General features: G+C 34.8%; 2 protein-coding genes across 2 annotated transcripts; one reads left to right on the forward strand and one right to left on the reverse strand.

Annotated features, from left to right (window-relative positions):
- Positions 1–3,322: 3,322 nt before the first annotated feature.
- On the forward strand, positions 3,323–8,345 carry LOC139973651 (techylectin-5A-like). The gene is made up of 7 exons (XM_071980470.1): positions 3,323–3,413; positions 3,963–4,132; positions 4,607–4,871; positions 5,076–5,290; positions 5,392–5,700; positions 6,146–6,410; positions 7,633–8,345. The coding sequence occupies exons 3-7, from the start codon at positions 4,835–4,837 to the stop codon at positions 7,938–7,940; spliced, it is 1,134 nt and encodes a 377-aa protein (XP_071836571.1). The 5' UTR covers positions 3,323–3,413; positions 3,963–4,132; positions 4,607–4,834; the 3' UTR covers positions 7,941–8,345.
- A 5,224-nt stretch (positions 8,346–13,569) lies between these two features.
- LOC139973650 (uncharacterized) lies at positions 13,570–21,820 on the reverse strand. Its single transcript, XM_071980469.1, has 8 exons — positions 21,685–21,820; positions 18,190–18,235; positions 17,555–17,724; positions 17,030–17,294; positions 16,572–16,786; positions 16,111–16,416; positions 15,508–15,769; positions 13,570–14,205 (listed from the first exon to the last, which is right to left on the reverse strand). The coding sequence occupies exons 1-8, from the start codon at positions 21,763–21,765 to the stop codon at positions 14,045–14,047; spliced, it is 1,506 nt and encodes a 501-aa protein (XP_071836570.1). The 5' UTR covers positions 21,766–21,820; the 3' UTR covers positions 13,570–14,044.
- Positions 21,821–24,471: the final 2,651 nt, after the last annotated feature.

The raw sequence follows: 24,471 nt of genomic DNA on the forward strand, positions 1-24,471 counted from the left end.
TTAAAAAATGGGGGAAGCAACAATGAAATTCAATTTTATTTAAACCTGAGTTGCTACAGTCTATACTATCAGCATGCAACATTGCTAAATTTACGGTACTCAATTGGTATACAACCTTTACTAAATGTATTCAAATCATTTCGTGGAATCAACGTTCTCTAACCTCGCCATTTCTTTACCCTCTCTTATTTAGTATGTGTACTTTTGATACACACCTACAAACAAAGCCACATACACCAGTGGTCTGCATAGGGAGGGGGCAGGCGCAGAGTGTTTCTCTGCATAATACTTCGGGGACGAAGCTGGGAAGGTGCATTAATAAGATTTGGAGCTATACTACAACATTTATGATAGATGATGGAAAAAATATCATCGTTTCCCATTTAACAAAGTAAACATGTTCCTTAGATCCTTCCCCTTAACGAATGTAAGCCAAATTTTGTGCTGGTGCCCCAACTAAATTTGGAAGCGATACAGAGGATAGAGCAAGGGCGCAACCACGCACCCATTTGGCGTTTTCAATCCCCAGAAGGACCAACCAACCAATCTCTATTGGCACACAGACAATTACAAAATATCCTGAAGTATTACTTTAATAGTAAATATATGCAGTCGAAAACCCTTCAATATTTTTTTGTGCAAAGTTGCAAAATATTGCACCGTGTTGCATCTAAGGATCCTCGATTTTAAACAAAATCCCAAAGGGAACTGACAAACGTCCCCTTTGAACCATTCTGGACCACAAAAAGTAATATCCTCCCTCTAACAAAAAATATCCTTGCGCCGCTAGGTTAGAACCTTAATCGCATCATGAAACTTTAGTTGTCGGACTCTTAGAGTGGTGACAAAATTTGTTTTGTTCCCTCACACCATATAACGTTGGCTACCTGCTTTCTTGGATACTATCAATTATATAACCCCTAAACAGCATACAACAAGTGTGCTTGCACCTTGCTAGATTGTGTAAAACTGAACCCTATCCCTGTATTGTCCTGTCGCGCTTAGGCTAGTATTACATGATCGCATCGATATCACCAAAGCGAAAATTCGTAGCTCCGACAACACAAAATATGTAGCTACATAGCAACATCTGCATACGTGCATAGTAATATTGCACTATCGTTTATGCTACTTTTATACATCCAACGTCTGCAAACTGGCATATTTACATTGTAATTTACATTGTTACTTAACAACCTTGAAACTAACCGTATTTTCCAAATATATTGCATATTTGAAAGTCATACATTTGTCTCTCTTCAATCGTGATTTACTATTACGTGTCTTACATTGTACAGATATTGTTTTAGGGAAGTTAATAATAAACGGAAAGAATTTCAAGCGTAAACATAATGAACACTTCCGAACAATAACAGTGGTATTTTAACTAGTAGATGTTGAAGTCTTCACAAATCTTTATGGTATCTAGATAAATGGGTGTCTGACCGTTATTAGAGCATAATTAGAATATTATATTTTATGTTAAAACTGATTTCTTATAACATAAATCTTCTGAGACCTTTTGTGCTATGTTCTCATATTGTTTACAGTACATAAATGCATCGCTCACACTTTGTTTACAAAATCTTATGTATTTCTTTACAATCGGTGTATTATTTTAATAATGACTTGCCGAATCGAAATAAGAATTAGTATACAATGTTAAACATGGTACAGCGATGTGATTTTGACAATTAGGTTCAGTTTTTGTCCTTCTAATTTTTTTGTTTGAAGTTATCATTTTTGTTTGGACTATAATTTGAACAGTACATTTTAAGCTATCTCAATGTTCTTGCGTTACTATAATCATGATATAAATACCTTTGTATATGACGCTCAGTTTCGGCTGAGGCTTCATTCAGCAACTACAGAACTGTTTGTCCAACGATGCTATAAAGTTATAAACGTACACATACTATAACAATAATGGTGTCCGGTTATCACGTTGGTTACAATGTGTGACGAATGGATGAGGATGGGGCTTCGTAGCTATACTAGAAAGTAAACTGATAGGATAATATTTAACATGATACGCAATTCCCGTCAATTACGGATAACGTCCATCGCAAACTGATTTAATGGAGACTTTAAATGCATTTAGTAATTTTGGTCCAACTTTTTTCTTGCCAAACAATATCACCTTTTGGTAAGGGGGTGGGGGGGGGTTGGGGAAGACATTTGACTGGGGAGTCTGGGCTCTCATCTCCTGCACCCGCTTGTTTCGACATTAGTGATATATACACAATGAACCAACTAAAACACACATAAGGTCCTGTTCCATTCGGTTTATTCATATTCATTCAGTCACTACAAAACAGAAACTTAGAAAAGAGCGACAGTATCAAGTTTGCATGGGGTTTCCATAAAGCCATTTTCATTTATTCTTTGATTCTTTCAAAATGTGGGATGTAAAATATACTTTTTGTCTCTGAGGCCTCTCTTGGAAGAGTTAGAGAGAGTGATACTATTGTTATAAAAGTGCTCAAATAATTGTTAAGAAGATATAAATGAATGCCTGGATCAGGGATAAGGCTGATGGGCCGATAATATGATGGATCGGATTTGGAGTTAGTACACTATATTTTTTCCAAGAGGATTGAGTTGCAAAATATCATACCCTGATGAGGTTACGCAATGATAATTAATTGTGCCAAGAGTTTGACGTAACTGACTTTTTCTTTCCCTGTATTATTATCATACTCATTATCATCATAAGTTCTATAACCATGTTAATGGGCACAATAATATCGTTATTAAACATGCTAGTATCCTGAAAAGTTAGGGCGAATTGTGAAATATCAAAATTTACTAGATTGTTTAATATGGTCTTTAAATTGAGTAATATTGTTGTCAGGGCCGGCTGGGGTAGCAAGGATATCTATGAAGGTTGCTAGAAGAATTAGAATAAATTCGTTTAGACGGTATCCATTTCGATCGTTTTCAATGAGACAAATGCACGTTAGTTACATTGTTGTAAGTTACATTTATTATGTCTTTAAGACAGACTACTAGTAGTTACATTCATCAAGCTCGATCTTGTTAACGTTTAACATCATGGATAAACGTGAGCGGTGCTTCTTCGAATTTGTCAATATTCAACAAAGTTACACTTGTAAGACATTTTTAAGTATATATCCCTAAATTGATCAATGTATTCATTTTGTAAGGCTACCACCGGATCAATGTAGTCTTCAAACGAAGGTAACAGAAATGTTTGTTAGAATGCAAAGAACGAATTTGGTTGCATTGACAATAATTTTCGCACGTTTAATAACGGTGAGGTGTATCTCACGATTTCCACTATGAGAGAACACGTGCATTGATTTTTTTCCATATCTACAAGACATCATATATTATTTATTTGTAGAGTAATCATCAGCACAGCCTGCCTTCAACTACAGATGACACTCAAAGTGAGATATATGTTGCCTTTTAAGTTATTATATTTTTGTTTACAGTACGTTTAATTTTGCTTTGCTTAGGTGACTAATACTATTTTTTTTCAGTAATTGAGAGTACATGATGCTACAAATTTAATCATCATGTTAAATCTCAATATAGCAATGCTCTTGACAATGCAAAGAGGCAAGAACAGTTGAAAACGGCAGCTTATCTAAGTTTAATATTATAATTAATTTACACAAGTGAGAGACATATTAACCAAGTGGCTAAACCTTGATTAACATAAATAAAAATAATAAGAAAAACATATCGAATTAACGAGAGTCAATAACATGCAAGGCGTTTTTCCTATTAGTCAAACTGTATTTGGACGACGTCCTTGTCAAGAAATTCTTTTCGGTTTAATGTCCAAAACAAGTGGAAATTAAAATGTGCATTAACGGTATGTTTTGAGATATTCATTGTGAGGATTATAACTTAATTCAAATATATATTCCTTTTTTGCAATTATTATTATCACCTGCAAAAGTAGTGCAGAAATTATTTGGCTTTTCTTACAGGTGGATCGTATTTCTTTTATCAAAGTTCTGAATATCCCAAGGACTGTCGAGATGTCCAGCGTCAGTGTTCCACATCAAGTTCCAGTGGAGTATACCTCATCAAGCCAGATGGTTATAAAGAACCATTTGAAGTATTCTGCAACAACAATGTAGACACAGGAGGATGGACGGTACGTCCATGACTATTTCAAAAAATGCTGCCAAGAGTTTGCTTTAAAATAAGTGTCGTGCTGCTATTTTCGGAGATACATAATGCATGTCAATTTTTTTAAACAATTTGATGATTAATTTATCACTGTAATATATTAAAGTTGAAATATTTACTTAGCTATCAATATGATGTGTAACTATTTGGATTTCATTAGTACATAATTTTTGTAAAGATATTGGTTTCTCGTGAAAATGAAATGAACTGGATTTGTAAAGAGAAGCAAACATAGTTTTAACTCAGTTACCAAGATGACATCATTGTTGCATTCATATCATAACACTGAACGTGAACAATTATTTTTACAGAGAGTTATGAGTACATAGTTTGACCAAAAGATGTCAATTTTTTACCAATTTCACTAAGCTAGCAATTGCAACCACCAGAAAAACAACAAGCAACAGGAAAATGTATTAAAACTCGTTTCTTTATGTAGGTCATTCAACGACGTGAGGGTGGCTTTGTGTATTTTAACAGGAGTTGGGCACAGTATGAAGATGGATTTGGATTCCTGTCCTCTGAGTTTTGGCTCGGTAATGAAAAGTTGTCGTACTTGACGAATCAGGAAGTGTATGAACTTCGTGTGGATATTACTCTTTATAATGGGTCAGCCTTGTATGCTATTTACAAAGGTTTCCGTATCACTGACGGATGGAGTCAATATATGATATCCAGTATCGGAGTATTGGAAAGCAACTTAGGTAAGTGGCTGAGATGATTGATAAAGTCTTTAATCAAGAACTACCGATCGTTTACCTCCAAGTATTTTACATTCGTTTCCATCAATACAATGCAAACGCGTTTCCTTCGTTTGTTCATTGTGTACACATTTTCATTGCGTTATTTCTAGCCCGGAAACTCTGGTTTTGCCATAAAGTAATATTACATATTTGTTTCACATCCAGGCTCAGCACTGTCAACCTGTCCTTCGAATATGATCTACAACACCTGCAGTTGCCAAGCAACTTGCGATGATCCCAATGGAGCGGGTGGATGTAATAATAACTGCCTGGGTAGTGAGGGTTGTAACTGTCCTACAGGGTTCTTAATGCATGGAAGTGACTGCATCCCTACGAGTGACTGTGGTTGTTTCATAAGAGATGAGAACCTGGTTATACCAGTGAGTACTTAATTTTATTTAACTATATATTAATATTGCGACTACTCACGAAAGCAATGACTATTTTTGGTCTAATATATTGTTACTGTTTTGTATTTTAGAATGGGGAAACATATGTCAACGATGACTGCACACAGAAGTGTTCGTGCAGCAATAACCGATTAAGCTGTGAAGATGACTACAGGTGCAGTGCTTATGCCGTATGTGATATTAACGCTGGAGTGAGACAGTGCTCTTGTAATGAAGGTTATGGAGGTGACGGACTAAGTTGTGAATCTTTATATGAAGACTGTAAAGATGTTTACGACGCCGGCCATACACAAGATGGTGTTTATACAATCCTTCCGTCTGGATGGTCGGGTTCATCATTTAGTGTGTACTGTAAAATGGATAATGGTGGAGGATGGACAGTAAGTCTTTTGTTCTTTCTGACTGTTGAAACGTGTTAAGAGGTATTAGTTTTAAGTTTAGCCGATGATCTGTCTAATATTTATAATCCAAATATACACTTCGCTACGGAAATTACATTTCCGAGTTATTTACAATATTTAAATTTACAAGATACAATTCGAATACATTATTGAAAATACTAAAGGAACTCTGAATAATAGTAAACTTACTCAGTCCAGAGTAATCTATAAAAGTAAGAGACAATAACTTTACATACAAGCTTATTCTAATGCGTTCTCTAGAACAGCTTAAAAACACAAAATGAACTGCTTTGCTATTGCATACGATTATGTGTCATGCATTTACTGATATTGCATTATCAAAACTTACAATTTCTTTAAACCCATTGATTGATCGATAATAAATGGTTTTCACTTGTTTACACATTTGCTCACACACTTTCAGGTATTTCAACGTCGGACTGATGATTCTACTAGTTTCTATAAGGACTGGACATCTTACCAGGAAGGATTTGGTGACGGTGAAAACTTCTGGCTAGGTAATGAAAAGCTTCATTACATGACAAATCGGAAACATTACAAGCTTCGCTTTGACGTCACTACCTCCGACGGGACACCTAAATATGCTGAATATCCAGAGTTTCAAGTTGAGTCTGAAAGCAACAACTACAGATTGAATAAACTCGGAGATAGGAGTAGTGGCAATACAGGTTTGTAAATGCTCTTCCTCTTCTCTTAGCCTTTCGGTTTCAAGAGTTTGGTGCGTATTATATTCATATAAAAGCACGTGCTGGCTGATCATCTGCAATGTTTATAGTTAATACCCCTTCTGTGCATAACAAATGTAATCAATTTCAATAAACGATATGTAACCATTATGTGTAATTCTTACGCTTCAAACATTAAACCCTGGAAGTACAGCTGTTTGAGGAAGAGCTAATATAGGTCAAGGGTCATGAGTTCGACACTGTTCTTTTCGTGTGAGAGAAAGCATTGGCACATTGTTTTAATTTTAAACCGAGTTTTAATTTTACTTTCTCTCGATTTTTAACTGATAATGAATTAATACCAGTTATCCTACACAAAAGTTACATTTAACCGGTTCGGGAGCTAAAGTTAGAGTCATCATGTTAAAGGACGGGCTGATTATGTTAACACAGTAGCTTTGGAGTCTGCGTTAATTTAACATACAACCATGAACATAGCCTGAAGCAATTTAAATCATCACAATATTAATACAGTTATAAGTGTTTAACATTTGGCAGCTTGATTGATTAAAGTTAAGACTCACAAAAGATTCGTTTTTCAATCATCTCGAAGCAGATGGAGATTAAACACTAAACAATTATGCTACATCAGATTCGTCGATAGCAAATTACAATCTTCACACAAACTCATGATCGGAAAACGACTACAGCAAACGGCTGACATTTTCACAAGTGAAACATGCTTACACACAAACACACACCCTGCTCTAATCATCAAACCGTACAAAACATACATGCATTATGAGATGCACACAAGAAAACTGACCTTACAAACATGATTCAATGGTCATTTGTATAGTATAATTAAGAATCCTATACTAGTAAGTCATTCGAATAGTTAGATGTTTCCTGTCCACTATGTTATACCAAAATGGTAAATACTGGAATTATTCATTCAAATTATCACTAAAACTATGCGTAGTTCTCACAGCCACGTAACTGATACATATAGATCAAACAATACATTCAAATCTGAAATAATATGCTAATACATAGTACAACATATTTAAATAAGAATAAGAATACCACTGCGTAAATTGCAGTAATGTCGACTTAAGGTAAACTATAATCTAAACTTATAGCAATTAGAAAACATTGGGATTATTTGTTACTGCACGTTACCGTAATCAATGTACCAACCGACTTTCCTGTTTTTGTCTTTCAGGTCGTAACTTTGTTAATTACAACAGAGGAAAACAATTCAGTACACATGACCGAGACAACGATGCTTGCGGTAACTTCCACTGTGCACAGCTACATAGAAGCGGCTGGTGGCACTCTAATTATTATTGCTCTTATTGTTATAGTTACAATTATTGTCATTATTTTCAATACAGCAGCAGCTGTCAATCAATTTGTACCGATGACAACCTCAATGGAGTCTACAACGGTGAACGGGGCACACAGATCTTCACTGACTATTATTACAACTGTAACATTGGATCCGTCGAAATGAAAATTCGACCTTCGTGAGACGAGGAAACCTATACGGACCATTAGATTTACTCACAACAACTGATTTCAGAGCCTGAACACGAATTGAAAAGAAGAGTGGACGATTTCTATGGAAAATTGGATGCTATGAAAGTCGACGTAGTACATATTCCAGTCGTATTACAAATATATGAATTATTTAAATCGAGTGAAAAGTTAATTTATTTATACACCGATAAACAGCAGTAGCAACGCATTTCCTTATGTTCGACAATAACGTACGCTCGAAGAAACAGCGGTGCATATAAAACACGATGAAGCTATCTTAGAACAATGGAAGCATGTTATGATATCCTCTTTTGTGTCACATATGAATAAAAACAGGCATGTAATTTTCTTTCTATGCGAAATTTTGTATTGAATAAAAACGTTTAGTAGCAGCAAGTATCTTCTTTTGTTTTTACTAGAATACCGCTGAAATGATGTTTTTTTTACGATACTATCGCAAATTCTAACATGGAGTCATTACAATGTATTCCACAGTACAACAGGTATATTAAATTATTTGGTGGCCAATTGTTTTTAAAGAACTACTCATGATTTAGATTATCAGACTCAGATATAAAACACTTACGTTGCAACCGTGCCTGTTTTGTATTGACCGTGTGGTCAAACTTAAAAGAGGGCGCTGATGTATATTTCCTATTTATAGTACCGTTCGTAAAGGTATCGGGAGTTGAGCATCAGTTCTATAGCTAACAAAATTCCGTTCGTAGTTATTGGTAGAAGGAATCTTTTGAAATATGTATGGTCAAGCTTGCAAATCAAACTACCTGTCTAATCATTTTATCTTGGTGCTCTCTAGTGCACTTCTCCTCTGTTCGGTTAAACTGCATACGTGTTAACTTGAACTAGTCAATCCCACAGCGTGTTTTAAGGAAAGGTCACCCGGCGTTTTTGTATTACTGTCACGTCTTTTAACTGATTTTGTTGACTCAAGGATTGGTAAACGTACATTTCACGCACAGTGTAGGACTGATATGACATTGACCTCTATATAAAATTGATGGGCCCCATTGCGGAATCAAGTTTTTCTAATTGAGAAGTGAATATGTCCAGCAATGGTTCCCCTTTAACTACTTAAAGTCACCCAAGATAGAGCATGTGCACGAAATACCAAACAACGTGATTCACCCTCAACCAACGTCCCTTCACAGTGAGACCCTAAACAGGTGATCGGCAATTATTATGATAATTGGAGTATCACGAGGCCTTCGAGAAGGAATAAAAGTACACACGACACCGCCTATATGCTAAGAAACCTTCCAGACCAGGGTTTCTCTAACTTTATCCCCTCACAAACCCCATGTGGATATCAGAGTTGTCCACGAACCCCCAACGATTCGACACGATCTGAGTCATTATTTTACTATAATGCGCATAAAGATCAAGTTCATAGAGTAATATTGTACTGTCATGCGTACACCAACTTCACCAGAGTCATGCGGCCTGTGTCTGTTTCATAATTCAGTTATTTATCACATGCATGGTACGGTACTTCTATGGCAAAATTTGCGTACGGACCGCGAAAACAGTTGTCAATAGGTACGACTTTTGTACATTACTAAATTATATCATATATCAGATTTTATTTCAACAAAAAGTACTCTAGTTTGGACTTTCAGAAACGTCTCACAAAATCCGTGGGATGGACTCACGCGCCCCTGGGGTTCATGCACCCCAGTGAGGGAACCCCTGATCTATACTTATCTTGTTTGTCTGCAGAGATTCTCAAATAGCTCTAACAAAGACCACCCAAGATACATCCAGTCATGTAGCCCTGGTTAAAATGTACAATTAAAAATAAACAATTTTGACCTACGATTAGGCTGATTGGCGATTATTAACAGGTGATTCATATTTGTTTTAGCAAAGTTCTGAATATTTAAAGATTGTTGAGATGTTCAACGTCAGTGTAAATAAAATATTCAAGCCACAGGGATCACGTTGATGCCTTAGTGCAATTTTTACCAAAAATACCATCTACGACTTTTATCTGTACCGGGCCCCAGGCAACAGCCATAAAGGGCCCATGGCCCACACATGATTTGATTATGTTAACAAAAAGCAGGATAATTCTTTTAGAGGTGTTGGCCCTGTTGGACATTGCGGTATCCAAAAATACCAATGACTTAATTTGTTACTGTAACAGGGCCCATGCAGCAACCTCAAAGGCCTAATTGCCCACACAGGAATTAATCATGTGAAAATAGACAAATGGCCCAAAAATTGTACTAAGGCATCAACGTGATCCCTGTGGCTTGAATATTTTATTTCCTTCTCTCAACATGCTGACACAAGTTTTGGACATTCTCATATAAATCTCGATATATATATATATATATATATATATATATATATATATATATATATATATATATATATATATATATATAGTTTTGGGCATTAATGAAAAGATATGGCGCGCGCCGATGTGCCAAAATTATAGCATGACGTCAATATTGTATCTAGCAAGCAATGTTGACATGACCAATGTAGAAGTGGCATGCTGTTACAAGTTTTCGACATGCTGATGTTGAATTTGACATGTCGATAGACGTCATGACATATTGGTATTTTGTTTCGACATGTTCATATGGAATTGTAACATGTTGATATCGAATAGGACATATATTATTAACTTGGACATTTCACTTCCTTTTTCGACATTTATGGAACGTTTGGCTCTCCGTAATTTGCCATTGAAACATCTTACACCAAGAATATGCGTTTTCAATGTATTATGTTGCTATAGTTTGCAATGAAACTAATAATATTTGACGAATCAAGCAACACATACATGAATTTCGTACGAATACCACATTTTATAGAGCACAAGGCTTTTAATACCCAGAGAGAGAGTTGCATCATGTTCTTGCCAAAAGTATCATAATAATAATAATGATGACGATGACGACGACGACGACCATGACGATGACGATGATGATGATGATGATGATGATGATGACGTCGGGTGGCTTCCAATTCAACATTTTAACATTTGCAATGATAAATTCTTTTTCGATGGGAAAACCGTAGATTGCTCCTTCCTATAACCCAGTTGGGTATCGAACCAATCATGAACCTCCCAATTGCTAAGCCTCGTTGCTGTACATGCCACCGCTTTTATCCACTCGTCCACAGCACCGGTATACGATTTTGTGGAATTACTTCAAAATTATGTTAATTCCGTTCTACAAACCGGTGCTTATACAATTCATCATGAAAAACATACGGCTTATTCAAACTAGTTATTTACATTAAATCCACGACACTTTACCACATCCACAACCAGGAACATCGCTAAGAATGTGGAAGGCCTGTCGATCCACCTTGCGCTTGGTCATGAAGTAGTGAAATAGTTATCGAGAATATGTAAAATGATCCATCCAGGTTTCTGACCTGGTAGGTTTTGGCTTGCCCAGTGTGTCGGGAACGAATTTGTAATTTTATAGCTCATAATGAGACGTTTAGGACAATCGCTGCAATTATAAAATCTAAATCGGTAATCGAAGGTTTATAAACATCATTTTATTTGATATCTGATCATCATTTTACCCCAAATAGTTGTACCAAACTCGTGGCCAGAAATTATTTTTCTCGGGAGTTTGGGCGACAATGCTGGCTGATTACCGCCCTTGGCTCAGTCTAAGAGGAGGGATATCCATTCCTCTTCAAAGAAACTCTTGTATAGATAAGAAAGCCTATATGTCGCATAATTTTAACTACTTATGTGTAATACAAGTGTTAATTTTACGTGTTTATGTGTTATTAAATGTAGGTCTTTTGGCAAATGTATGAATCTTTTAGGAAGTAGGAGTTGAGGGGATCGGGGAATGGGGGATGGAGGGAGTGTTTCGACGTTTAATCTCGAAATGTTGAGCCTTTATTACAAAATACTCACGTAAAATTGTGCTAATACAACCTTGCTTAGGCCTAGGTTGAGTGGGCATGGGGGGGGGGGGGGAGTTTCACCCGTCAAGTGCATGGTGTAATTCTTCCTGGCTAAATACAAAGAGTCATTTTATCCGCACTATTAATGGGAGATTTGGATGCCCACCCGCCTGCCCCCTCCTCCTCGAAGAACATGTTCCGATATGTCGTCTAAAGCCAGAAGGCCAGGAATTCTAAGAAGATTGTCATACACAAAAAGGTGCTTGTATCCTTCTACCGTCTGGATGACCTGGTTCATCATTTATATCGGAGGACTGACATTGAGTCGTTCACAGTCTATCTCTTTTGAAGTAGATAGCGATTTGATAACATTATGTATTCGTCTCACTTTATGTTATAATATGGTAATTATTTTGTACATAATCGAGGTATTTTCAAAAGTACCACAATATGATTGATTAAATATAATTTTTCAGGTTTTAGTCTTATATTTTACTATAATGTCGGTTAAGACAGAGCTTGCGGCTCGCTAAAGATTCCGTAAAAGCAGGACGCACCAAAACATGTTTACATTACAGTGATCCGACTTACCCCCATCCACTCACCCACGCTTTTGATTTTATGGCTCGTTAATTGTTTTAAGCATCGATATAATAGAATGCATAAACATTTTAAAATAATTCGACGTCTACCACTCCCCCCCCCCCTGGTTATGATGAAAACATTCTATACTGCACACGAAATTTAAAGGCATTGAAGACTCGCCCCGAACAGCGTGCCGATATCTTTAAAAAGTTAACTTTCCGTTGCTTGCAAGTGAAATTTTCTCTTGTCGCTACAAAGTGCAGACAGTAATGAATCGATACCTTGGTATCTTTAGCTGGACCTGAGATGTCCATCGCTGTATCGTTTGTACACTGTGCTGTGGGTATTGACCGCAGCCGTATGTACTGACTGTACACCGGTGTCTACTCAGCACTGTAGCAAGCTGTGTGTGTATTTTCTGGGTTTGTGGTGGTGTCTAACACTTCTGTACACCTCATTCGAAACTATTTCAGATTACCGGCATAAGACGTTTCTTTTTGCGCGAGTCTTCATACCCTTTAACTGTGAGGGTTAACGGAGAAGCAACTTTAACTTCCATATTTAATGTTAAAAATAGAGATGCTAACAAACCCTTCCAATACAATCCAGAAGCCTGGTATGGTAATATTTTGATATACACTGTTGTGTTATCATGGTACAGTGCAATCAAATCTAATCTCAAATTAATCTGGAAGTTAAAGTTGCTTCTCCTCTACCACATTATTCAATGGATATTGAGAGCTGGGGATACTTTTTCTTTACCATTCTTTTACGAATTGTGTTTGGCACAAAGTCCAGGAACAGAATGTGTGAAACAATAGTTGATATCATAAACACAGAAACAGGATGAGACTGACATAATGACATGGTCGACGACCACGGATATTATAATACGATATTGTTTGGCAATATGAAGCTAGGAAGACAAGGTCATCAGACAAAATTTCAAACGTAGAATAATTGATGGTGCACATCTATCGAGGTAATTTCATTCATACGCAATGACAGGGATAGACATTTGATTGGGGGCTCTTGTCAGCTGCCCCACCTCCCCCCCCCCTCGCTGGTTACGCTACTGTACTTCATTGATATAAACAAAAGAAACCAAATAAATACACTGATATGATCATTTCGTTGAATCATATTTATTACAGTTGAAGAACAATCAGTTGTGTGTATGTAAAAAATTGCAGTTCAAGGAATATTCAACAATGTGTCTGAAGATTAATGAATTTTTGTTTGCAGTCTGCGTCTCACATTTGAACAAATAATCTCCTGTTTACATTTTTCTTGAGATGTTTCAATCCTCGAAGATGATACATCATCTATCGATACTACGAAGGGCTCGTGTCCTCCAAGTGATTTGTTGTTCTCCTAACGAAAAATATCTTTTCGTTTTACAGCTCATATTTTCCAAATGGTTTTGACAGAAACCATATGATATATTATCCGCCATCGACTCAAGAGGATGGTCGAATTTTCATCTCAACAGTTTGGGGGTTGCAGTAATTATAGTCATTAGAAAAGATCCTCTCTCCGTTGCCTCTATTGTAGTCCCCGTTTAGGTTTTCAACAGTACAAACTGTACGGCAGCTGCTTCCGTATTAGAAATAATGACAATAGTCTCCATAACAATGAGAGCACCAAAGATTCGAGTGCCACCAGCCACTTCTGTGCTTCTCTGCGCAGTTGAAGGTATCGCATCCGTCATTGTCTCGGTCATGCGTGCTGAATTGTTTTCCTTTGTTATAATAGAAATAATAACCTGCGAAGCAAAACGGCAAAACGGCACAACAACATTAAGTATCCTGATATATTGCACCCTTTTCTTGGGATATATAATACGTTTTGCAGTATACTGGAAGGGGGGGGGGGGTGAAGGAGATACACGTTGAGAGAGATTCAGAATTTACATTTAATGGGGTAATTCCGTGATCGTTATATATACTTCTTGTTGCCTATTTATTCTGTATTGCTCTTTATTTTAATCAGGCTTACTTCTCAAAGGAGATGACGATTGATTTGGAATAAAATTAATGATGTTTAATAACAAATATAGGCATATCTACAGGAAACTATTGTCTAATGATATTAAATATTATGATTAATTTAGTAAATATTGTATTTGAATCTGAGAACTGAGAACTCACTGGGCCAACCATTAACTACTTTTTAGCTATTATGTTCACATTGCAATTTTATCAATATCTAGGGTTGACTTTGTCTTTGAACAACGTGTTTGGCTCTTCTAGGTATAATTTTTTTCACATATCTTAAAAGAAACATTGTTATGTTAGTAGTGTGTGTTCTCTGCGAGCCCTTGGTATTTAATTTGTCTTAAAGTTGTTCCGTGAAGATATAAGGTCGTGTTTCTCTTCCAAAATATTTCCTGTTCTTAGACTGATGCTTGCTCATTCAGCATATATTCTTTTTCATCGGCTAGTCAGACTACTTCAATATTTGTAAATGATACCAACGGTATCCAGCTGATACGGTGATATAGTAAATATCTAACACTGTACTGTTTATTAAAAGTAACAGATCCAGATGAAACGAGAATTTTGGCAATTGCTCACTGGTTCAAATCTCGTTCGAGACAAAACGTTCATTGCTTTTTTATATTAAAACGCCAACACTAGCGAATGTAAAGATAGTTCTTCACATCAGTCGCAACTTATTAAGATACTTAAATATGTGTGGAATTTTTTCTTTACTGTTTCTATCTGTTTTGTGTTTTAATTAATGCGTGAACATTATCATATATACCCTCAGAAATGGATTATAAACTTGATACAATTTCTTGGTGTGCATGAATTGTTAATGTGGGTGGAGGGGGGGGGGGGGGAAAGGCGGGCGTGCTGGGCGTTACATCAAACCCTCTTTGTAAGGGTTTCTGATCCAGTGTATTTAGAGCATATTTTGTAGGTAATATTTAACATACATTTAACAACAAGATGTGTTGAAACAGCGACAAACATTTTCTCATGAAGTTTATTGTGAACATACTAGTAACTTTAATTTGACTTATCATCCAAGGCAAGGCGCAAATATCAAATATGTAACAAACCTGTATTTCCACTGTGAGATCCCAGTTTATTCATTCTGTACTTGCTGCTTTCAGACTCGATTTGAAATTCTGTATATTCAGCATATTTAGCCGATCCACTAGAAGTAGTGATGTCAAAGCGAAGCTTGTAGTTTTTCTGGTTCGTCAAGTAATGAAGCTTTTCATTTCCTAGCCATAAGTTCCTGCTGTCACCAAACCCGTCTCTGTACTCAGTCCAGTTTTGATAAAAACTCGTAGAGCCGTCGTTACGACGTTGAAACACCTGGAAGGATATCGGGTACGAATAATAAAAGAAATATAATGATGGGAGTAGTTGAAGCATGCTAACAGACAAATTCAATCTAAGAATACCGCACGACTAAATATATATAGAATAATATATTTCAGTGTGATAAACTTAAGACATTTCTTTGCGCTGTTTTTTCTGAGGAGGATGGTAATGTAAATGGGTTGTCATCATTTACATCTACTCAAGTGTTTTTAATATACTGAATACATGGTAAACATAAAGACGTACTTTCATTACCGTTTACAATAGCATTATTCATAAAACAATCACAAAAACATAGTTGAAACATTCATAGTGTTTCAATAAAGACTTACGGTCCATCCTCCACCGTTTTCCATTTTACAATTTACGTCGAATGGTAAACCAGGCCATCCAGTAGGCATGATTGTATACACGCCATCTTCCCTTTGTCTAGCGTCATACACATCCTGACAGTCTGTATACAAGGGCTCACAAGTTTCACCGTCACCTTCGTACCCCGCATTACAATTACACTGTCGTACTTCATTCTCGACATCACACACAGCATTGGTACTACAGCTGTAGACTGCACAGGTCAGTTGGTTATCGTTACAAGAACACCTTTGCGTGCATTCATCGTTAACGGATGCTTCTCCATTCTAAAATTAAATTGATGAAAATATAAAAAGACATATATTTCAAATGGTGATTGTGCTTACACTTTGCGTTATCGTAACGTTATTTAACTTAAGTTTTATTTCTGTTGCGTTTGCATTGTCACTTGATATTGAAATTACTGGTGCAAAATACTCACCGGTACAACCAGGTTGGCCTCTGTTACGAAACACCCACATTCACTCTTATTGATACAGTCACTCCCTTGCATTACGAAACCAGCTGGACAGGTGCAACCCTCAGTATCCAAGCAGTCACTATTACAACCAGATTGTCCGTTGGGATCTTCACATGTTGCTTGGCAAGTACATGTTCCGTAGACCATGTTCGTAGGACATGTAGAGATCAATGTACCTGTCAGTTGGTAAGACCAAAAAAATAATTCCAATTTTGACGAGCATGATTGCAATTACCTCTGCCATGAAATACAATCATTTTAAAGTAAAATGGTTAAATAAGAAGAAGTAACGTTGAGAAGATTATGCAGATTGTAGAAAACGACTTAAATGGTTATAATTGTTAAATAATAAAGTTTTGATTGTATTAACATTAACATTAACGTTTTCTTTTTACTTTTTATTATCATTTTGTACTTACGTGCATTACTTTCGAGTGGTCCAATATGTGTAACCTTATATTGCCCCCATTCATCAGTGATACGAAAACCTCTATATATTGTATAGAAAGAAGCTCCATTTGATAATTCTATATCCACACGAAGTTCGTAGTCTGCTTGGTTCGTCAAATATGACAACTTTTCATTGCCGAGCCAAAATTCGGTTGAGAGAAAACCAAATCCATCTTCATACTGTGACCAACTCCTATTGAAATTAACAGAACCGCTGTCGCGGCGTTGTATGACCTATAATAGAAAAGAAATATATTGCGAACACTATCAACACTTCAATACAACACACAAATATGAAAAGGTCAATTCATTTTGTCCAGTCATGTAACTATTAACAAAGATCGTTTCCGAAAATACTACCCCAACCACGACGTTACTGAGTTGAGGATGCGATTGTTGGTAAACCCTACACATTTTCAAGTCATAACACCTATATGCTAACATAAATCTTAATCACTCTAAACTATGACATCAGCATTTCCATTTAGACGTACCGTCCATCCTCCTCCGCCAACGTCGTTGTTGCAGTACACCTCAAATGGTTCTTCAAATCCCCCTGGCTTGATAATGTATACTCCGCTAGAGTTGGACGTAGAACACTGACTTTGAACGTCTCGGCAGTCTTTTGGATATTCAGAACGTTGATAAAAGAAGTAATGAGCCACTGTAATAAAGAATTACAAATATTGAAAAATTATATAATATGCATGCTTTGTGTTCAATTTGTAACTAAAACGTGTCAACGTTAACTGATACTTGACCGTTAAAGAAAATCCTGCCAAGAAACATGAACACCTAATATCAAATTTGGTAAATATATCATTTCCTGTGTTAGAACACGTTTGCATTCATATATTTTCTCTTTCTCTTTTCCCTCTCTCTCTTTTCTAATATTGTTTGGGGGTGGGGCGATATTATTTATATTATAAAACAATTGTCAAAAATTTAAGTTGTAAAGTTTATCTTACACAGATGCTGTCAATAAAACAGAAACAAAAACAGAAATAAAAACATAAATTTATCTTGGAAATAACGAAACTCACTCATATTGGTTAACTACCTGTTTTTTTTTATATCTAGATGAAATGGCAAAACAAAGCAATTAAGGTCAATGGGTAAAATATCTTACTTTGAGTGTCATCTGTAGTTGAAGGTAAACTTCTCCGATGAACAGTCTATTAATGAGAAGAAAAGTCATCAAAAATATATGTCTAAATGTTCTGTTTATTGATTGTAACTGCTTGTAAAGAACAATTTCATTTATCAAATAATCATATACAGGTAAATTAAGAATTTTGTTAAACAAATTAAAATGATTAATAATCTGAATGGCTATTCAAAAACATTCTTACCTACGCCATGATGTTAGAGAACTTCATCCATTACAGTTATACAATTATTCCATTTTAATTTTGAAATGTGTACCGAACTTTGTGAAATGTGTAAAAAAAAATCAGAAATGACTGTAAATATTTGCCATAATAAATTGTATATTTGCCATAATAAATTGAATATATGTAAATATATACTATTTTTTTTGAGGGGGGGGGGTGGGGGACAGTTAGATTGGTTCACTGAACCTTAAATAGAATTCAAACTCAATCGATTTGTGAATTTTTTCTTCTTCATATTTGCACCAGAAATATTTGCAAAGGTATTGGCTATACATTCAGGGAACACAGATGAAAATAAAATATATTGTTTGCAAAACTATTTTAGCGATGAAAACTTAATGAAGACTAAAGAATTTCGAATTTTACTTTGATACATTAACGAAAAATGTGAATGTTTGTATACATTAATTTTCATATAAACAGTCGTCTCATCATATCATTAAGTTCGATATGACATTTGCCTGTATTTTGTTTATAGAAGTAGTAACTTCAGTAAATGAAGAAAATGTAACAAATCATCTTTATTTGTTATATTTAACATAGCAATTTGGACATCGTCGCAATATGTTTAGAGCGGTATATTTTACAATGAAAGTTTTTGTTGTATCGTTTCATTTGTTTGGAGAAATTAAATTAACATAATGATTTTTGTACTAATAAAGATCCTTAAATTCCCATTAAAATGAAAATTTCTTACACTATTGACGCAGAGATCGTATGCGGTGCTATCGCAGCGTTGTTAGGGATGATAAATGAAAGACGATTGGAATTAAGAAAAGCCTACTTGTGAAAGAAGTAATGTTTTTGCATGCATACTAACGAAGTGACCTTGAGTTAAATGATAACTTGAGCCTATTGTGTATAACATATTTGCTAGTGTTTTTAGCGTGATAAAACAAATCAATTATTTCAATGAAAAAAGTATACGACGTTAGTTAATGTGTAAAACAACCACAGCAAACAGTTTATGTCTTATGGAATTGAGTATATGAAAAGAAATTAGGAGTTCTATAAACCGTATGTTGTATTTATTAATTAAGACCTTTCTTACACAGTGAAAGTACACTATTGGTTGACATTAAAATACGGCACGGTATGAATTTTACAAATTGCATGCGATAGGTTTACACGAGATATTGGCCGATGTAATAAAAAATATGCTTTAATTTGCAAATACACTAAAAATAATACATGTGAAAGTAATTAGTGATATTCGATATCTAAATATCTGTGTTACAACCTGAGCTAACGTTACATTAAAGAAAAAGTCCAACGAATTGAGGGTGCAATTGTTGTAAACGTCATAATTTGAAATAAATAAAGTAAATTCCAGGAGTATCAAAATATCGTACTTAAGGGTTTTATGATCAAGTTAAAAACTACTTTTTGATAGTTTAAGAAATTAACTCAATATTTGTGCATTAGTCTTAATCGTCATGAGAGACCGGTATTTGGAACTTCTAAGTACTTTTAAGACAACAAGAAGGACGAAATTGAACGAACGAGATAAACATATATAATTAGTTTAAGCTAAACAACAATTTCAGAGTTCTGACAATTGTTCAAGTTAAATACAGAATATATTGAAGTGAAGTGTATAGCCATTAAAGTTTACCCATGCAAGTAATTGCATTGAAGCTAATTGCTAAATTCAATTATGCGAGGCAAAAATGCATTGTTGTCTAAGGTTACTCTCAAAGATTAACCGATGCTGACTAAGAAGAAATGAAATAAAACTAATCGGAAAATATATTAGTAAGTTATAATTGCAAGTTCTTAAAACAACCGTTCTTTCTGATTTAAAATTAAGTAATCTAGACCGAAAATAAACCGAAAATAACCTCGTTAAATGACGATGATAGACAAACAAGGACAAAGAGAACGAATTTTAATTACAAACTTTATCAGAAAGGGTTATTTGTTATGTCTAAGTTTTCAGCATGTATATTTCCAAAGTTACTACATGAAAGTCTATGTTTGTCCAATAACAAACAACGTTATAATTTACAGGTCCGCCTTAAATATTGCAATAACTTTGTTGATACTTTGAGTATGATATGAATATATTAACAATAATTTTCCTTATGTTATCAACGCTCAACAATAATTTAAAAACCTATATGACAAAGAGAAAAAGTAATGGAATGGTCAAGAATATTTACCAATTTTTTCAATGATACAATAGATTGTGAACAATTAATAACTTTGACTAGTGTAAACGCGTAACGACAAAGACGCCACCTGAACAAAGATTGCAGTGATTTTATGTAACAGAAATCGGACTGCAATTATTATTATTACAATATATATATTTGCCTGAATTAAGAACTTTCAAGATAATATTGGATACTTGAATTAATCAAATTTAAAGTTTTTTTTTTTATTTGAGTACGATTAACTTATACTGTAGTTTGTCAATACTTAGCGTACTAATGTAGTCAAATTGATTTGTTACTAGGCAGTTATACGTATCTATTTAAAACTTAAAGCGTCTTGATAATAGTTAATGACATTTAGTGAGATCTACGTTGGAACTTCAAAGTTTTACAATGGTTAGAGGATAACTGTTTAACTGTCTTAACTGTTTTATTTTATTTTGAAAATATTCACAGTTATGTACCTGACCATAAAGAAAAACATACGAATGTTTTCAGGTTTAGTGTTATTGCATACATCAGCGACGAATGGAAAATAAATACACTTAGCCAGATATATAGGCCATAACGTGCGATATTAATTGAAAATATGAGAGAAAGTTTATCAAGGCATTGTAAAATTTGAAATATAACTAAACAGAAAATATAATTTGTTATGCAATTTTTTTTTATAAGTTGCAGTGCAAATTTAAAAACAAAAACCAAACTTTACTGTAGGCTGTTGAAGATAGATTATTCTTTTGGAAAGAAGGAATTTATATAGAAGAAGAATTGTTAATCGAAAAAGACATTTAATTTTTTATCAGTGGCCATATTAAAACTGCATGAGCTACTAAAAACCAGAATGTTGAATTATAAATTGTAAAACAGGTTATCAAGTTATAACAAGTTTTTCTTTTTTTTGTGGAAAATTTATAATCATGCAAGAAAGAAAGATGTAAAAAAAAAATTCCTAGTAGTTTAATTTTCTACATGACATTTTGTTTAAATTATAACATCTAACAAGCAACACAGAAACGTGGACGCAAAGATTGATAAGAAATAAGAACAGAAACTGTAAAATGTTTAACTCACCGTTTCTTCCGAGGACGTAAAGGCGATGGTTGTTATGAAAAAGAATGCAAATACTGCTCGAACTGCCACGGAAAGCTCCATATTTATGAATGTCTTGGTATAATACGAATGACAATTCAAATGAAATGTATCTCTAGAGGTAAGAAATATTCCTAAAAACAACGGATGACCCGAAGTGCATTTATAAAGTTGTAAAATTTTGATGTCTCACAGCCAGATCGCATTGTACTTGTACGTTGTAATTTACCGTCTGTCAGTTGTTAACATATAAGTATTCAAAGGCATCCATCCACTATGGAAACTTCCAGTCGGTCAAGAAGAGCGATATGTTACCTCAAGTTGCCGAAATATCTATACATTGTACGCAAATTGGAAATCTACATGTTTGTAGATGACTTGTGTGTATTTAATGTAATGAAGCGTATCGAGTATAACAAGATTATTCTCAATTCTTTTATAAGACACTTAACCAGACGACTTTAAGTGTCAAAAAAATCTGCCCTCACGAAATATGGTGTAGACTTTTTTATTCAGTTGATTTTAGAAGAACTGAAAAGTTGAAAAATGTAAGGAAACAACAATGAAATTCCATTTTATTTAAACTTTAGTTGCCGCGGTCTATACTATCAGCATACAACGTGCTTGAATTGCTAAATATACGGTGCTCAATTGGTATACAACCTTTATTAAAATTATTCAAATCATTTCGTGGAATCAACGTCCTCTACCTTCTCCATTTCTTTTTCCTCTCTTATTTTGGTATTTGTCCTTTTGATACACACCCACAGAACTGTAAACAAGGAACATCATACAACAGTGGTTTGCCATAGGGACGGGGGCAGGGGCAGAGTGTTTACCCACAAACAATTTTGGGGACGAAGTGCATTGAGAAGTGCATTGAGATTTGAAGTTCTACTACAAATTTTATGATAGATGATGGAAATAATATCATCATTTCCCATTTACCAAAGTAAACATGTTCCTTAGATGCTTCACCATAACGGATGTAAGCCAACTAAATAGTTGAAATCGATACAGAGGGTAGAACAAGGGCGCAACCACACACCCATTTGGCGTTTTCAACCCCAGAAGAAACCAGGAGGACCAACCAACCCATCTCCATTGGCACACAGACAGTTAATAAATATCCTGAAGTGTTCCTTTAATATTAAATATATGCAGTCGAAAATCTTTCAATATTTCTTTGTGCAAGAGTTGCAAACTATAGCACCGTGTTGCATCTAAGTATCCTCCATTTTACCAAAAGAAAAATTCCAAAGGAAGGTGACGAATGTCCCCTTTGGACGACATTCTGGACGACAAAAATTATTATCCTACTACTGCAAAAAAATATCCTTGCGAAAAAAAATCATTAGATTAATGTATAGATGATTTTGACAAAAGACTTCCGCTGAGTCATTGTAATAAATACTCTTCTAAAAGCAGCTTAACTGCAATGTTTTATATTTGTGTAATTAAAATGCGCGTAGAAACGTCTTCTTCCTTTAACTATATCCAAATTCATCAACACTTCCTATAATATGTGGAAGAGTCACAATAACAATCGTCACACAATGCTTTATAAAACCTGGAGATAGATAAAAAGGCTATATGGGTATGGTGGCGTGTGCAATAGGGAGAGGTTGGTGCTCCATACCTTCAAAGGTATTCATTCGAACATTCGTAAAAGCTAATATTATTTGATTCTGGAGATTATGGATTTTCTTTATAATATATATATATATAAATTTATATATATATATATTATATATATATACATATATATATATATATATTATATACAGGTGAGAGTATATATGAGTATATATATATATATATTTATATATATATATATATTATATACAGGTGAGAGTATATATATATATATATGTATATGTATATATATATATATATATATATCCTGCCACCTCTCACTATCTCCCCCCCCCCCCTCACCTCCTCTATCCACTTCTCCCTCTCTCATTAGCAGTGGTTACATTTTCAGTCCTTCTATTTTAAGTAATTTTAATATGAAAATGGCAATAGGCTATTTTCTTTCATCATATTTCCTCGAACTGGCATTATTTTTTCTCAGTTCTTGGATAAGGCATCGGTACATCGTTGCTGTCATTCGCAACGTATATAGCTCTTACTGATCCATAGTTGGATCGCGCTTAATATTATTTTAAATGAAGAATCTCGTGTTATTTTTAAATCGATTTGATATGTCAGATCAGTGTAGACGAATATTTCGTTCTATATCAATACCAGCGTAAATAATAGTGATCATATTTGTACCAAAGTAATACCAATTATAATTACAACTCAAATTATAATTAAATTCAACCAATACTGAGGCATTTTAATAGAGCCTGAAGAATCAGAGGTCAAAGTTGAAATAGGCAGTAACATAATCAGAATCGATTTTGTTGTATTTTGTGAAGGGTGGGGAGAAAGGTTCTTAATGCGTGTTTCAGCCGACGATTGCTCCATAGACCCTCTTTCAGATTCCTCATTAATGGAAAAGAAGACAAATGTCGAACACCAACATTCTCTGCTATTTTTTTCCAGGCGTGCAAACAAACTTACGCAAGGTTAGTTTAACTCAATGTAAGTACATACTACGTGGATCTCGTACAACAGACATGTATACTTGGTAAACTGTATTTCGAATGAATTTTGAAATAGAAAACACAACAGTAAAAATCATGTAAGTTCAGACACTTTCGCCTTAATTCTGTTTAAGACGTTGTCGAGTAATGTTTCAAATTTTAACTTAAATTTTTA

The sequence above is a fragment of the Apostichopus japonicus genome, chromosome 9, assembly GCF_037975245.1.
Source record: "Apostichopus japonicus isolate 1M-3 chromosome 9, ASM3797524v1, whole genome shotgun sequence".
NCBI lineage: Eukaryota > Metazoa > Echinodermata > Holothuroidea > Aspidochirotida > Stichopodidae > Apostichopus > Apostichopus japonicus.

What these genes read in the sequence shown, in the direction of transcription:
- LOC139973650 (XM_071980469.1), bottom strand. Translation starts at nt 21,765, where the DNA reads ATGGAGCTTTCCGTGGCAGTTCGAGCAGTATTTGCATTCTTTTTCATA. An exon ending in TTACGTCCTCGGAAGAAACG is followed by an intron (nt 18,236 to 21,684) that starts GTGAGTTAAACA and finishes TCTCATTAATAG; the next exon opens with ACTGTTCATCGGAGAAGTTT. An exon ending in AACTACAGATGACACTCAAA is followed by an intron (nt 17,725 to 18,189) that starts GTAAGATATTTT and finishes TCTTTATTACAG; the next exon opens with TGGCTCATTACTTCTTTTAT.
- LOC139973651 (XM_071980470.1), top strand. Translation starts at nt 4,835, where the DNA reads ATGATATCCAGTATCGGAGTATTGGAAAGCAACTTAG. An exon ending in AGTATTGGAAAGCAACTTAG is followed by an intron (nt 4,872 to 5,075) that starts GTAAGTGGCTGA and finishes TTTCACATCCAG; the next exon opens with GCTCAGCACTGTCAACCTGT. An exon ending in ATAATGGTGGAGGATGGACA is followed by an intron (nt 5,701 to 6,145) that starts GTAAGTCTTTTG and finishes ACACACTTTCAG; the next exon opens with GTATTTCAACGTCGGACTGA.